This window comes from Ascidiella aspersa, chromosome 3 (genome assembly GCF_963924565.1).
Source record: "Ascidiella aspersa chromosome 3, kaAscAspe10.2, whole genome shotgun sequence".
Lineage (NCBI taxonomy): Eukaryota > Metazoa > Chordata > Ascidiacea > Phlebobranchia > Ascidiidae > Ascidiella > Ascidiella aspersa.
Window position 1 is genome coordinate 32,023,363 of NC_139449.1, and position 16,612 is coordinate 32,039,974.

Genomic DNA, 16,612 nt, shown 5'->3' on the forward strand with positions numbered 1-16,612 from the left:
TTTACCAGAACACGACAAAAGTATGGAGAAACGTACGTAAATTGCTAAGTTGACGTGTGCCGGATTTAGCGCACGCGCGCATACAGCGGATTAGAGGGGGGGGTGATGTACTTAGGCCGATTAAATTATCGTACGTCGATATTCTACACCCGCACAGGCAAACTGGCTGCGCGGAAAAAAAATTGAGGATCGGGAAAAAAAATTTGAGGTCGAAAATTCGATTTCAGCTTTATTGTGCTCGGACGAAAACGCTTTGAGGCAACGAAAGCGCGAAGCGAAAAAAACGAAGAAAAAAACGCGTAAAAAGCCTAAAACACCTATAATTCAATAGAAAAAAACGGCGCGGAGAAAGACAGAAAGGGCATTTCAATTGGTTTACAAAAATAGACAAGCTGGACGTATGAATATCAAGGTACAAAAAAGGGGACGACTGCATGATTAGGTCTGGACGCAGCAACAGAAAATTTTGCCCTAGCAAGTATATATTGGAGGACGTGTTGCCGTATAATGTAACTAAATCCCTTTAAACTCAATGCTGCTGGCAAAGTGCTCATATATATTTCAGTATGGTGTTTTGCGATTTTCAGTATGGTGTTTTGCGATGTTACGTCAAGTTTTAAATAAGGGATGTGGTTTTCGCAGTTATCGAAATATGTGGCGTCATTTTATGTGAATTTCTCAACCTGGGTTGTTACAGTCGCGAATTTCAGTTGTAATTAGGTTGTTTACAATTAGTAAGCCGATGTACCCATTTAGCATTTGCCAGAAAAAATAAGGTAAGGTTTAATGCTATGTGACGAACAGCGCGAACACAATTTCAGTTTGACGCTTATAAAGTATTCAAAAAGGACAAGGCCCAAAGATTCTTAGCAAAAAAAACATTTGCTACTCGCTCTTAATACGTATATTTGGGTTCACATGGCGGTCGATTTTATATAAAACGAAAAAAAATATGTAAAACATAACCCACTGCAAAACGGTAGGAAGTGCGTTAGTAACCGCAAGTTGGCCGCAACAAAAAACGACGGCTTTGCACGAAAGATATGGTGTTTATGGGAGCGCGAAGGGCGCCACTGCCGCAATTACGCAAAAATGTGAAAAAAATCGAGGATAAAAACGGGAGAAGTTGAGCTAAATACAAATTCGCTGCGGAAAAAGGATCCGCCATACTGCTTCTAAACCTTATAATTGTACTTTTGATTAGTTTTCATTTCGGTCAAAGTGACTTGCAACGCAACGTTTTCCGCAAAAAACTTCAGCTTACTATTTTTAAGGGTGCCGACTGCGCAGGATTCGGAATCGTGAACCTACGCAAAGATGCGCATACGCACGTAGCACACACACGCACGCGTCCACGCACACACGAACATGGACAGCGGACGAAGTGAGTGAAGATATTTAAGAGAGATAGGGCCGAAACCCAAACTGCCACGGAACGGTGATTTGAACGTATATAAATAAAAAACAATCTTCCCGGGTCCAACGAATACCTTCGTTGTCGAGGAGAGAGAAAATGGAAAGAAGCAAAAACAACAAGAACACAGCTCAATCATATGGACAGGTGCGGGATTGCGGCCAGACCGGCGGCCTCATTCGGGTTGCCATGGTGATGCATGGCCTGGGCAGCGGCGGCGGCCTGCTGGCTGTGGGCCAACATGGCCATCTGCATGGGGTAGGGGGTAACGCCCGCTGGCGCCATGCCAACGTGCTGCTGATGCTGCTGCTCGTGAAGAGCCGCCTCCAGGAATCGCTCCTCGTCTTCAGCCAGGCGGTGGCGCTGTTGCGCGGCTGTGAAGTCATCGTGAATGTGGTCGAGTTGCCCCGGCAACAGGTGGACCAGTGGCTTGGCGTCCAGCACTGGTGATATGTCGTCACAGCTGAGACTGCCCAGTGGCGCGGTGCCGGAACTGCTGACCGATGAGGTGGACGCGCTCCGGTTCGGACCGCAAGGCTGGAAGAGGTCCTGGGCGACTCCGGAGCCGGAGGACAGCATAACGCAGCCGCTGTCCACCGCTGAGCCGGAGCTGGAGTTGGAGAAAATCTCAGAGCCCTTGGAGTCGAGCATCTCGGGCGAGATCACCCCTCCTGATCCCACTCCTCCTCCTAAATCTTCATCGGTCGCATGGCTTGCTCGCCTCTCATTGTGGCTGCTCTCTCGCGAGAAATTCCTCGGCTGCTGCTGCTGGTAAAGATGCTGATCCGCGTTGGAGTGGTGATGCGGTGGAACCTGATGCTGCTGCTGGATGTTGGTGGTGGAGGAGGTTGGATCGTCGCTGAGGAAGAGCTCCTTGTAGAGCGGAGGCAGGTTCTGGTCGATGCCACGAAGCCGCTGACGCATTTGCAGGAAGTACTTGTTGTGCAGCTGGCAGAGGTGACGCATCGTCGACATGTGGCCGGCGAGCTGTTGGGAGGGAAAGCAGGGGTTAGTGTTTTTGTTTCGAGGCAAGACGGGTTTTTAATACTAAAGTTGAAAGCAAGTTGATCTGCGTGAGACAGAGTGTTTTTTGATCGGTATTGCCTGATTTGCAAGGCCGCATATGTTTTGCTGGGAAGCGCTGAATATTCCATATATGTGTTAGTTTAGGGTAGATAAATGTTGTATAGTTTTTGCTTTCCATATGACAGCTTTGCGCTACACGGAGAAAAAATTTGCTTGTGTTTGCCAAATGTTACAAAATTATGGACTGCTCCTTTTAAAAGTCACAAGTTTAAACGTCTTTTAGGATTATACTAAGAGTTGAATTAAATAAAAGATTACAATTGAAGGAATGAAACTAAAACCTAGTCCAACCGCAAGCAGGATGCAAAGACATGTGGGCATTGATAAACTACTATAAAAACAAGTGTTAGTCATTACGTGAGAAGTGGTTTGAAGGATATTTGCTATTAAAACCGCTTTCATTTTATATCTCACACCTTTCTTATGACGTTGGAGCTGTCGAGATGAGTTTCTTGCAGTCTGCTCTGTAGTGCTTCCAATATCACCGTCTGCAAAGCGTTCAGTCTGGCTGGTTCACGGAGCCCTGGACGATCTGGAAAGAAAAGAAATGTAATGTAATTTCCTTGGCCATTTCGCCACAAAAATCGCTCTAAAGCCCTGCAAGCAATTTACTTGGCATAAACCAATTCAAGAGGAACAATCTGGGAAAACAACATGAACAAGCAAAATTGGAGACAGTAGATTTGCAAGTAAGTTACAGTATTTGCAGCTTATTACACAATTCGAGCTTTAACCAAAAAATAAAAATTATTAGGCTGTTAATTTGCTAAGAGGCGCTGAAGTCAAAACGCTTAAAATATTATAAAATGGTGTTTTACGCAGTCTAATCATTAGCCGAACAACCTGAGTAGCCTATGACCCAAGGAGTACTTCAAACCAGTGTTGTAATGACTTAAGTCAATGACTTAACTTGCACTTAAGTAACTGTTTTTAAATGAATTAAATTGATTATGCCTTTTGGGCAAATGACTTGACTTAACTTGTTCGGGCAAATGACTTGACTTGACTTTTTGGGGCAAACGACTTTGGTAAAAATAAAGTGTTTTATTATGCTTTTTTGTTTAAATAAAATTGGTTTAACTATCCTTATTTTTATGCATAAAACAATCTGCCAGCTCTATGTTGCGTTATTGTCATTTCTAGTTGAGTTATTGCTCGTAATCGAGTTGGTTTACCAATATTAGTAGTTTAACGCCTTATTTTTTTTAACAAGGACTTGACTGGGACTTGGACAAAAGACTTGAATTCGACTTGACTTATTTTACGAATGACTTGACTTGAACTTAAGTCACTTCAGAATAACTTGTTTACAAAACAGCTTCAAACAATCTAATGTTTCCACTCTAAGAGTAAACTTAAAAATGAGGAAAACAAACAGTCAATTCTTCTCACCTCCCGAGATGAGGACAGCGCAGGTGAAGAGAGCGATCTCCTCCTCCGTAAGCTTTAGCTCGCCAAAGTCCTGAGCTAGTTGGAACATCCCGGCCACTAAGTCGTCGCATCCTGGAGGAATAAGAAGCACGTTAAGTTACCGGGGACAACTCACACAGCGCACACATGGATGCCACAATAATATTACGAATGTCCAATTATACGGGATTGTAGGCGATACCTGAACTTAAGGGGCGGTATCGGTACTCGTCCGATACTAGGGTGGTATCGGAGTAGATCCGACTAAAACAGATATGGGGATTTTGGCCATATTTTGCCGTGAAAACTTCTAAACATGGTATTCTAACTAAATCAAATTCAATTACAATTAAAACTTACAGACTTGGTATTTTTAACTGGTTAAAATATCCCAGTGAGCATTTCTGAAACATATGATGCTTTCAATTTCTTTTAGAAACCATGTAAAATAGAATTGTGGCCTTACCGAGCCTTCGAAAAGCCTCGAGAGGAGTGTATTTGTCGTCGAAGTAAACGCAGCCGGTTGAAGAGTTAAAAGCACGTGACATGCGAACCATCACTATTTCGAGGCAGCCTGAAATATATGAATGTGTGAATAAAACATTAATTTGAAGCAATTTATTTTCTGGGGAAAAAGTAAAAAATAGATCGTTAATTTTTTGTGGAATTCTTTGAAAGCGTTCAGAGTACAGCAACGAGCTAAATGCGAAATCATTAAAAAGGTAATACTACTGCTGGCAAATCAAAAATGTAACATATTGTTCTTTGGTAGGTGAAATTAGGAAAGAAAAGCAGCTTATATCGCCAATTTAATACTATAAAGTTAGCACTCGGAAGTATTGCATTAAACTATCAGAAAACAAATGAAATTTGGCAAACCAATTATTCACACACTAATGTTCATTGTTTAAGCTCGAAAGTGTTCCGAACTATAGGGGGGACCAATAAAAATTAGTCCGCATATCAAAGACCCAAAGTCCAAACAAGACAAGGGTAGAAATACCAGAAGAGTGCATTTTTATTTAGTATTTTTAATCACAAGCACCGAAACCTATATGTCTTGTTTAGTACCTGCTTTGAGTAGAATGATCTGGTCGTGCTGGTCAAGGGTCATGAATCCGTGCACGTGTTTAGCGAACTCAACCACATGTTGGATTGCGGTGGTGATCTTACCAGCGCATAAGCACCACATCTCCATCTGCGACTGCAAGAAAACAGTGTCAGCGCTACCGAAATCAGTTTTAAACAACGAACCTAGGGCCTGATAGCGTTCAAAGTAAAGCCAAAACTTGGAACTGTAGCAAATTTTAAGCACATGCACCACATCTCGATCTGCGACTGCAAGAAAATGGTGTCAGTGCTACCCAAATTAGGTACCGTCTCAAACAGTCAAGCATATAAGGTCCTGATAAATTGATCGTAGGATCCAGAGCAGGGTCAACAATTGAAACTGTAGCACATCTTAAATAAGCACAATCACCACATTTAATCGCCAAATTTTTTTTAAAATGAAGGTCAAGAAAAAGTGACAGCGCTAAAATTTAAGGTCCAGTTTTTAACAATCACCACTCAGCAACTAATAGACCACATGGTCCTATTAGATGAAAATTTAAATTACAGCAAATATGGAAAGGAGAAATATGGACTTTCACTCTATTAAAATACAGAAGCGCGTGATATACTTACGGTGGAGTTGTACTGGGCGATTTCCTCGTGACTCGCCGGTCGCTGGTCGAAGGACTGCAGCTCTGTTAAGGTGTACTGGCATGTCTTGTAGTAGGCCTCGCATACGTTGCTTATTAGCTGGTCTGTACAGGCACAGAAGAAAAAGCGAAAAAGTGTTTAGTGCGCGCTTTTCAAGGTAAACAAGCTTGTAGCACGCGTCGGCGGCGTGTCAGATTAATATTTATTTTCCAAGGTTAACCGCTGGACTCAGATAAAATAAAGCCTAAGCTGCAGTTGCGAAGAGCAATGTGAAAATATTCTATACTTCTAGTTTTACTTGTAGCCAGAAATTAACAGGCGAGAAAGTCATATAATAAAAAAGTTTTTTTTATTATTATTAGGTAACTTATACAAACCAAAATGATTTGAAAAAAAAAAAAACACCGAAAAAAACTAGCATCTACTCTCAATTTTGCCTACATCGCCTGGTTGGCGATTGTTTATGTTAAAGAAGTCTGGGTTCTTTTAAACGACTGATCAAACGTCAACGAAAAAAAAGTAATCCACAATATGAACCCCGATGCACGTATTTCGTGCGTACTTCCATACCACCAACTAATATTCTTCTCAACAGCTTTTTAAGTCAAACTTTTTTGGCTTGTGACACCCTAACGAAATTATAAATAGTTCGCGGTACACTTGCTCGCAGTTTTGCTTAGTGTTTAACTGTAACGTTACAATAAACGAGTTTGAAATAGCACATTACCTGTGCAACAAGGTTGAAACAAATTTTAATTTTTGGCACTATTATCGTACACGAAGTATCAATAAGCTGGCCAATATAGCAAAATTGGAATCCTGAACAATTTGAAATATCTCTCGGCACCCTTGAGCGTTAAAAAAGGCACCCTAGAAAATAGCTCTTCAACCTTTTTTGGTTTGGTGAACCCTAAAAATTGTTGTGACGAAATCATGCACCCTGTTCACTTAAAAGGTAACTGAGGTAAAAAGCGATATCATCGTGTCAATTAAACCGAGCGGAGCTACTTGAGTTTTACGCAGCACTGTCGGTGACGGTTCGATATGGTTGCAGGCTGCTTGCGAGTACTATTGCATGTCATAAAACACCATTCAAACAAAGAAAAAAAAGCATTGAAACAAACTTGGGAAACCAAATAATAATATTTCATTGAAAGTTTGTGATGCAACCCATGCATATTTTGTTGTACCTTCGGGTGCACACCGGTTACAGAACACTGCCTTAGAATGCAGCGGCACCCGGTTTAGAAAAACTGCTCTAAGTAAAGATTTATACTCGAGTCAAATAGTTTTCAGGACTCACCAATTGTAGGATAAGGAAAATCATCCGTGGGGGGCAGATTCGGCAGCTGGGACTCGCCGTTTGTGATGTTGGTGGGTGATGGGGTGAGGGTGGGGGGCCTTGGGTCGGTGCCCGGTTCCACCTTGGCCACCGCCTCGGCGCCGTTAGTCTGCGCCGGGGGCGAACCGCTGTTGTTGTTGCTGTTGAAGGGGGATATGACGTCACAGCGGGGTGGTTCCGAGGCGGCGTAGTAATCGGGCGACTGGTCGACTTGTGAGCTGGAAATATATTTTAGATTTAATTTGGCGAATGATATTGTTCGTTCTGTGGATTTACTGAAATAACTTTTATGTCATTTCTTAGATTTGTGGTTCTATGTATTAAAACGTTAGCAATGTTAGGTGTAAAAGGCCGTTAGTTTGAAGTGCGCTTGTTTTTCTATCTTTTCTAACTGTTCTAAGTACTTTTCATAGGTAAGTCACCAATTCGATGGAAAAAAATTGTTGCGTGTCGCTCTTAAACATCTAAATAAATGTATATGTGAATTTTCTAAAAATACAAATAAGGCGTTTTATTAAACTGTTGGAAGTTTGATATATAAATAATATATTCCCACAGTAATAACTATCCCAATTTGCCCAGGTCGTAATACACTAAATTTTCACATTAAAAAAGTCAGTCTTTCGTGAAAAGTCCGCTGCTTTGCATGTATACTGCTATTAATAATTTAGATAAGTGCAAATGGCCTCGAAGCGCCAATTTTCTTGTTTATCAAAGCCTTTAAGCGCAAGGTACTTGCGGCCACGACCAAGTTGCTTTTCTCCGATCCAGAGGAATAACAACTAAACAACAACTGTTTCGGGGAATTTTCGCGCAAATTAACCTCTAATCTTCGATTTGAAGCCCAATGGGCCAACTTGCCGCTGCACAAGCAGCAGCGTCCTCTTTTACTACAGCAACTTTGAAAAAATTTGGCTATTTTTAAATCGAAAAGTGAACGGCAGAAAACGAAATACGTTTCCAAAAGGCGGATAAACGCTCTTTTCAATAAATTTGCCAAAAATCAAAATAGAGCACAAATCTTACTTCAAAGCGATAATGCGTTTTTTTGTGGACACGTTATTTGAAAAAAAAGATAAAACAATAAAAATGAGGTCCTAAAGGTCTTCAAGTTTTAGAATGGACAGGAAAACTGGCCAATATTCCTATTACGTATAAATAAAAAAAGTGTTAAATAAAGCAGTAATCATTTTTTAAGCAATTCAAAAAAGCTACCGAACAAGCTCGCAAAAGACCGGCTTCGAGAAACTTCGACAAAAAAACAAAAAATTCTTAAAAAAACACTAACCTGTGACTTGTGGCAACCACTCCGTTCGAGTTGAAAGGCTCCACCGTGTCGTGGCCGTCTTGGCTTGCCCGTATCTGCTGTTGTTTGAGAACTTCGAGGTACAGGCGGTCGCGCTGCTTCTTTGACATGCGACCGAACTTGACCGCTGTGTGGGTGAAAAATTGTTTTGAAGAGGGTTAAAGCCTTGAATGGCTGCTGGGATATGAACTGGACAGTGGATTGGATCCTACAAGCGTAGCTAGAATTTTGTAGTGTTAGTTAACGTCTTTGGACTGACTACAGCGTCTATTCTATACTTATCCAGTTATTTTTTTTATACTATACCCAATTAACAACTAATTCTTCTAGAATGGGCTTAAAAGCACTATCTGGTCACTAACTAATATACAATGCCTAATATAGACAGTATGTTTTATATGCGCTGAAATGGGTCAAAATGTTTAGAAGCATGTGTTTATATTTGGAATTGGCAACACTTAATTCAGACTATTTTCACAGCGTAACCCGTGAAATAAAGACTTTTATCCCTGGTGGTAAGTTATGACGTTCTGGTTTGTAGGTTGCCAAGGTCAAGCAAATTGGGGGATACGACTTTTGTGCGAATTTAGTCGTTTAAATTTGTTAGGATTGGATTCTTCGTTTGTTACTATAAATTAGGTCAAATTGTTTTGACTCGTTTAGAAAACAACCTGCTTTATGCAAATTCGTTTTCGCAAGTTTCAAAAATTATAATTTTAAAAACTTTGAAAGTTTGCGTAACAGAACAAACGTATGGCCCAGAACAAAGTAGGTTTCATACTCGTGTGAGATTTAAGAAAAAAAAAGATTAATAAAACAAATGTTGACTCTCGCGTGAAAAGTGTGACAAACCCGTACGACAGACAATCAAATAGAGTAAGCGCGAAATATCGCACATTGCATTCATTTGCACAGGCGTGGTGGCGATCGCACATTCTTAACAGCAGCAACAACTAACTGATTGGTCTGCTTCGCCAACAACCCAGGCCCTGGAAGTCGTCCAGTACAGAAATTTGAAATTTGAACGTAAACAACTGGCAGAAGAGTGGGATTAATTGGTGCGTCGCATTCGCCTAGTGCGGTAAACAACTGTCAAAGAAACCTTTAAAGTTTAAACCAAGAGAACGTTGCCCTGTGTGCTGTTGCGTGCCAATAACAACCACATACGAGTTGGCCGCTTTGAACACGCAAATTTTAACCGATGTTTACAACCTATTGTTATTTTGCATGGGTATTATTTTGGAATGTTTCCATATTTCAACAGTAATTATTGTGAACTGAAGTTATTTCGAACTAAAAACAAATGGCAATGTTGACAAATTGTATTTTTATGTCGACGAGCTTTCGCACAACCGACAACCGTGCTTCATCAGGTCTGGCCTGAAATTAATTAAAGGCGTCGCGAGAAAAAACGTTTGACAACCACCTGCTTACATCTAGGCAATATTTCTATTGAATCTGCATTTAAAAATTCACCAGTGGTTTTAAAATATTGCATTACGATAGAAAGGGCATTCAATGGCCCACGCCCAGTCTGCTTAACATTGTTTAAAAAGCATCTTAGATACAAAGTATTAATTTGCACGTCACCACATCTCGTAAGTGTGAAAACAGTAGTTGCTTGTTTGCTTATCAACCGCTGGAAGCATGTTCGTCAACTAATACAACCAAGGGTCCATAAATACGCGCAGCTACTTCATCCAAGGTTTTATCTCGCAAAATCCAGATAAACCAAAACGTAAACACGCAAAAACAGCGGCCGACACAGGGGTTTATTGCCTTGAGTGTTGAAGAGGGGGGGGGGCAAGTCAAGTGCTTCATACAAACAGAAAACAACGCATTTCGCATTAACAATCAGTTAAAGACGCGGGGCAAACCGAGGCGACCCAATTTACGGACGCTACGTACACCGTAAAGGTAACCGCGTTGCTATAATCCCTTAAATCCACCCGGATCCAGAGGCACAGTGATCGCGGTTTACGGTCATTGCTGGGTTTACGACTCTACCGACAGGCCGCTACTGTTGCCGGCGCATCTAGCTTATTGGCAAACACGAGCGTGCGGGAATTTGGGAGGGCAGAGGCTCCTTACGGGCGACGGACTTTGACCGAAATCGGGTTTAAGTTGTTTCCATTTCGATTAGGGCGTGTTTTGCGGTTTTCGTCAGTTTACCAAGGTTGGAGCAGACACACCTACTTTAAATGTGCCACAGTTGCAAAGCCCCTTAGGTAATGAACCCACCATAAAGAATAGCACATTATAAGCGAAAACAGCCAAGCTATTTGTTATACACATCAGCATCTTAATATGACGCACTGTAATGCTAAACGATAAAATCTCACCAATCACTAAAATGATACACTGTTGAGAACGATTTATTTCGGTAAGCCTTAAAAAATCATAAGAAGTATTAATACCAACCGAGATAATGTTATTTTATACCTAATAAAAATAAAACCATTGAGAAAGTAACGCGGTTTTTAGCGAATAATCGTCTACGTCTAGGGCAGTGGTTCCCAACCTTTTTTTTCTCGCGACCCCTTTCAAGTTTTCGATACTTGCGCGACCCCCCATTATAGTGTACGCTTCATAAACCAGAGTCAATAAAGACACATTTCAAAATTGGCAAAATTTAAATCGGGAAAAAATCTAGACGGATTGTATCGAAATTTGGCTAAAATGGTCGGATTTAAGTATGCACAACAAGCTAAAGTTACCCCCAGACTGGGAACCACTGGACTAGGGCCATTTTTCAAAATCCTTTTCAACCATCGCGAACAAGCGTTTTAGGGCTGAGTTTCGGTCATTTTCCTTTTCACAAAAAAAAAACAATAAAAAAACGCCTTACCGTCTTTGGACATTCCGGCCCTAAGGCACTTCTGCAGGCGACAGTGCTGGCATCGGTTCCGGTTGGTGCGGTCGATGATGCAGTTGCCGTGTCGTGGGCACGAGTAGGCGTAGTTGTTCTGTTGGCTGCGGCGGAAAAATCCCTGCGACAAGCAACGACCAAAGGGTTAGGGTTTCAGTTTTTAGTGGTCAGATTTTAACGTAGGCTGTGACGACTTTTAATTTCCGTGTATGTAGCAGAATAATTTCCCAGCATAGGGTTAGCAGAATACCCAACGCGATATTCACTGAAGTAAATATGCAATTCGGATTGACGCACCGAATTCGGATCGCGCCTAAAACAATAATAAAAAAATAAAAAAAATAAAAACAAATGTCAAAGGCTTAAAGCACATACTGAACTAGACAGTGTTGTGTAAATGTATGAAAGAAAACTAACGCAACATAAGTGATATGCTGTCGCCCCGTGATCATTTCAAACTAAACACGTATTTCCCCATGCAGTTTAATAGGGGCGAAATTTCTTGGAAAGCTCCTCCTAGCGTTACATTTCAAAGTAGCAAACCTTACAAGTTAAACACAAAAATATGAATAGATGGGTACACTATGGACGGATCTACAATGTAGCTTGATAATGAAGTGCACAGCCAAAACGGTCGGGTAGATTGACATCATCTTGATTGATTAAGACGTCTATACGAGCTTCTATTATCTTCAGTTAACAATATGAATACACATTGATGAATTGTTACAGTCATCAAACTTTGCTTCGCGCGAATCTCTAAAAGACCAACACTCGACTTTGGGTCCGAGCGTCGTTCACACGTGATTCAGCGCGGCAGCCGTTTCTGGGTCGGCGGTATTGTGACGAGACAGTGGCGATTCACCAGGAGCGCGCGGCGGCCATCACCAGGTGTATGTGTGACGCAACAATGCAAAGAACAAAACCTTGAAAAGTGGGACGGCCTTCCGGCAAAACGCAAAACAAAGATGGCCACAAAGCTTCACAGATAGAGATTAACTGAACCTGGCGCGAGGTTTAGGCGTTTGCAGAGACGCTGCTTTGTAAATTGAAAATAGTATTTGTATTGTTTAGAATTCAGACACCGATTTTTGGTTTCTTTGGTATGACTTGTAATGACACAGTAAATTTTTCGATTAGAGTTTCTTAGGGCATTTTGTTTTCAACGAAATAACGAACAACGTCAAATTATTGCCTTTTTTATATAGATAACCCTAAAAACTACTGCAGTGGTTTCCAAACTTCAATAAACTGGCCTCTGGAACTATTTTTGGTGATTTAAATGACAAAATTACAGAAAAAAGAACACTGTAGCGCAATTTAATGAGCTAAAAAAACTTGCTTCGCTTTTTCCACATTAGGAACCGATGGCACACAGTTTTACATCCCTGTTGGTAAAAACAAAGCATAAAAAGTGCTTCGATTTTACTTTACAAAAACAAAAGAAAACGTCCAGCAACGCTGAACAAATGACACCAGGGATCTACTAAGATTTTGGGTGCGCGAGGGGGTATCTCACCGCAGGAGGGGGGACTAAAGACAATCGCGCGGATAACAATCGTTAAGGCGGTAAAGACAATGGACGAGAAGCGCGATATCACCCGAGCAAAGTCCGAGTAATTCGCACTCGGGCCGCGGATCCTGCGACGTAACAAAGCCTCCAGCGGCGCGCGCGACATCTGGAGGAACCGCGAAGAAGTGAGAAGGCAAAGCGACATTGGCCTTCTCCCGCCGTGACGACATAAGGCGCGCTTGTGACGTCACACATGCGCGACAAAAGCGTCCCGCGATCCGACACGCCACGCATACGGCAGGCAGGAACAGCGGTGAAGATGGCGTTTGTGACGTAACAAAAGGTGCTGGGCAACGTTACGATCGCGCGCGACGCCCGGTGGCCACAAGTGGGTCAGTGGGTCAGCGGACGAGCGCTCAAGTGTCCACCCGACGTTGGTCAGTCGCTGGGGAGTGTTTTTCACTTGGTCGTCGGTTTGGGTTACGATAAACTATAGAAGCGCGGTTCCCATTGAATCGGGATTGCGTTTAAAACGCAGCGTTTACGTTAAGAAATGTCCTTATAATAATAAGCGATCAGTTTGGTGACGGTAAGTTAATATTTGTCGTACAACGTTGACTGTAAATTTCAAGTTTATTTTCACCCACCCAAAGCAAACCCTAAGCTCACTGCAAATTGTTTCTAAGAACTTTTAAAGTAAGCGAGCACTTCGTTGAAAAACACATACATTCCATAGTTTTACCCACCCTCCAATACTCTCTTTTAAGGTTACGGTAAGACGTCGAAAAACGCTCATCTCAGAACAGTAGAAAACATTTTGTAAACGTTTTAAGCAAAACTTGAGAAACTTTTATGCCATTTTACCATTATTTGGACATGAAAAATCTGTATTTTGACCAACAGATGCCAAACACATCGTTAAATACACGAGGTCCAACTCACCTTGCAGCCTTCACAGGTTATCACGCCGTAATGTATTCCCGACGACTTGTCGCCGCACACTTTGCACGGGATGATCTCGATCTGGGCTGGAAAATAGAATAATACATCAGTTTGTGTTTTCAAACATCTTCCGCCCTGCGCACAGCCTTGTACTAAATAAGGCAACTTTGAAAAAGCGTGTAAACGAACACTTGAAAGTTTTTTCGAAAAACAAAGTGGGTGTTATACAATCCCACGCGATTGCATGGAAAAGTAAGATTGGACAAATTCGGGGTACATCATGGATTTTTTTGCGTTACCGCTTTGGAAGATAAAGTATGAATACATTGCCCCCTTTCAATGATATAGCACAGAGAATGTCCGTTCAGCTGTTGACAACAAGTTCGCTTATTTATCGAGCCGGGAATCTTAATCTGAAAATAATTAGCGTCGCGACATCCGCACACAATTGCCACTTTGCGCTTCGGTCCTCGAGGAAAATAAGCCGCAAGTGCTTTTGGTCAGTGAAACATGACCGCTCCGAACATTCTCCTTTTCTATAAACCTAAAAACAATCGCCGGCGTTCTGCCAAAAAACACGGGATGTAGCTAATCGGGCGACGCGCGCGCAAGCGAAACGCAATCGTTTGTTTGACGGCGCCTCGCCATCAAAAATGCGCCGCCGACCGGTGACGTAACAATAATAATAATTGGCGCTGGGCAGAAATTCAAGATGGCGGAGGGAAGTGCGAAATGAAACAAGGGGCAAAATCAAGGGGCCGGGCGCCGAAGCGGGAACATTGTTTGGGGCGGGGGGAGTCCGATTTCAAAAAGCGCTGTTAGAACGCTAAATTTTCTCAAAAAATGGTTTTCTATGAGTTAATTGAAGTCAGCAAAGTAAATTGGTGTCAACAAAGTGTAGTTTAGAAAATTCGTCAAAATTTATGCAGAACTGCATATATTCCAGCGAAATATATCAAGACCAATACCAGTGCGTATACAACGGCAAATTACACCCACACAAGTAAAATAGATGCTGAACAGGTAATGGGGGGGCAAAATCAAGCGGGCGAAAGAGTAAACTTGCTTAAAATATTTTAGGATTTTCTAACTTTGGTAAATTTAAATGCAGTTTTAAATTTACTTTTTCGGTATTATTGCTAGCATCGAGTATATGCATGATTGCAACTGGGTTAGGGTTTTGTTTTGTTGGTGTTGAAAATCTGCTTATACGCCAAAACCATTACAAAAACAGGCATCTACTTTTGTTATGTCTGGAGCCTACACTGGAGAGAGCAGCATTATTGTTTCCAAATTCTCTTTTTACCCAACCCTGACATCGGACAACGCTTTTACATAAAATCGCTTCGTCCGGCCGTAAACAGCCTCGCTGCTATGATGAGGCGAGTGTTCACACGACGCCACAAGCACACACACACCTTGCAAAATATCCCCTAACTGCCCTGCCTCGGTTTGAACCCACGCCCGGGTGCTTATCGTGTGTACGAACCCGTCTAACCCCGCAATCACCGGTCGAATGGAATGCTACGATCGGCGGCGAGCAAAACGCACTCGGACGCTATTAAATGTATAAGCAGGATTTCAATGGGGCGTTGATTTGGTGAGATCGTGTAAGTTTTTCCTTGAACATCGCAATGCGATGGGTTCATTTTCCGCTTCCGGATTTTTCGGTTATATTTTGCTTTGTTGGTGTTTTTTTCTTAAACGTGGTGTTAAAGTGCGTGATTAATCGCAACGTTTAAAGACGATTTTGCTTAACCTTGAGGAGTTAGAATATTTCTAAGTACCTCGCAATGCGTAGATATTTTATTGCGCTTGTTTAAAAAAATACAGTTATGTTCGGTTGATTTATATAGAATGGCGTTAAATATCTTACTGGCCGCAGTTCAAGTTGTTTTAAAATTCTCCTTAGGGCATTTGATGGGAAAAACATTCGAACTGCGCAATAAGCCTTATCTCGAAAAACAGCATATCGACTGATTCAAATGCCGCCTTCCACATTCAAAGTTTTCCAATATACAGAATGACGGCACGCATTTTCGTTCAGAGGCAAATATTCGACCTTGACAGCGGGCGGGCCGTGACCTTGAAGCTTACCACGTGCCGGGACGTTGCGATAGGCGTCTCGCCAACGCAGCTCCTCGTAACTGGGAGGACGGGATCCGTTGACAGCTACTGATGCGGACTCGATCCAATTGACATCCGCAACAGGAGAAGGGACTCCGCTGTTGCCATTGGCTGCAGGATGGGCGCCGTAGCCCTGGTAACCGATGGCTCCGTGATGGAGATGCTCCGGACTCTCGTGCTCCTGGAGAGGCACGAAGGAGCTGGGCGGAGGATCATGGTGATTGGCGTAGGAGGAGGAATGATAAGCGGCGGCTGCGGCGGAGGTAAGATGCTGCTCCGACTGATGAAGATGTTGCTGATGATGATGGTGGAGGAAGCCGTGTGGGATCATGTCGACGGAGGAGCGGTGATGGGCGAGGACCGGGGAGAAGGAGGAGGAGTCTGGGAAGTCCCGACATCGGAGCATGTCCGGATGGTGGCGGGAGCCTCTGTCGGAAAACTCGACGTTGTTCATCTTCATTTGCGCGAGATGAGCAAAGCGCTCATTGGCGATTGAAGAAAATGGGGAACAGGAGGTAAAGACGCACAGTGGTTTGAGAAAGGACGAGGCAAATTAACAAGACTCTCTCTCTCTCTGTTTATATAGTTGTATCGTATTGCTGTGTAGATAAAACTCTATGTAACCTGGGTGGAAGAGAGTGGTCAGCATTAAGAAAGTATTGTAAAAAAACACGTCGGTTCTCTTGCAATGTAAAGCAAATGACTATACGATCTATATGCTCATACGTTTATTTTTTCCTTACTTTACATAGCTGTCTATGTACTTCAGACTTGTAAAGCAAGAATAAATAAGCTACGTTCTGCACGAAGAAACTAATTGCCCTTGCACTGTTTTTTTAAAACATTTCCTGACAACTTGCAAATCACTACACCTTGGCAACGTAAGTTGTAAGGTTGTA

The 16,612-nt window shown here is 42.3% G+C and overlaps 1 protein-coding gene across 1 annotated transcript; it reads right to left on the minus strand.

Moving 5' to 3' along the window:
- Positions 1-1,390: 1,390 nt before the first annotated feature.
- Positions 1,391-16,173, minus strand: LOC146162502 (nuclear receptor ROR-beta-like). Its single transcript, XM_083385217.1, has 12 exons — positions 15,684-16,173; positions 13,587-13,672; positions 11,111-11,252; positions 8,245-8,389; positions 6,918-7,174; positions 5,597-5,718; positions 4,982-5,114; positions 4,377-4,484; positions 3,893-4,003; positions 2,917-3,032; positions 2,228-2,401; positions 1,391-2,176 (listed from the first exon to the last, which is right to left on the minus strand). Exons 1-12 carry the CDS (start codon positions 16,171-16,173, stop codon positions 1,550-1,552), a joined length of 2,511 nt encoding a protein of 836 aa, XP_083241343.1. The 3' UTR covers positions 1,391-1,549.
- Between the last annotated feature and the right edge of the window lie 439 nt (positions 16,174-16,612).

Excerpts from the sequence above, each read along its gene's own strand:
- LOC146162502 (XM_083385217.1), bottom strand. The coding sequence starts at position 16,173 with ATGAAGATGAACAACGTCGAGTTTTCCGACAGAGGCTCCCGCCACCAT. Across the intron at positions 8,390-11,110 it reads GGCCGGAATGTCCAAAGACG|CGGTCAAGTTCGGTCGCATG; the intron begins GTAAGGCGTTTT and ends TCACCCACACAG. Across the intron at positions 2,402-2,916 it reads GCTCCAACGTCATAAGAAAG|CTCGCCGGCCACATGTCGAC; the intron begins GTGTGAGATATA and ends CCCTCCCAACAG.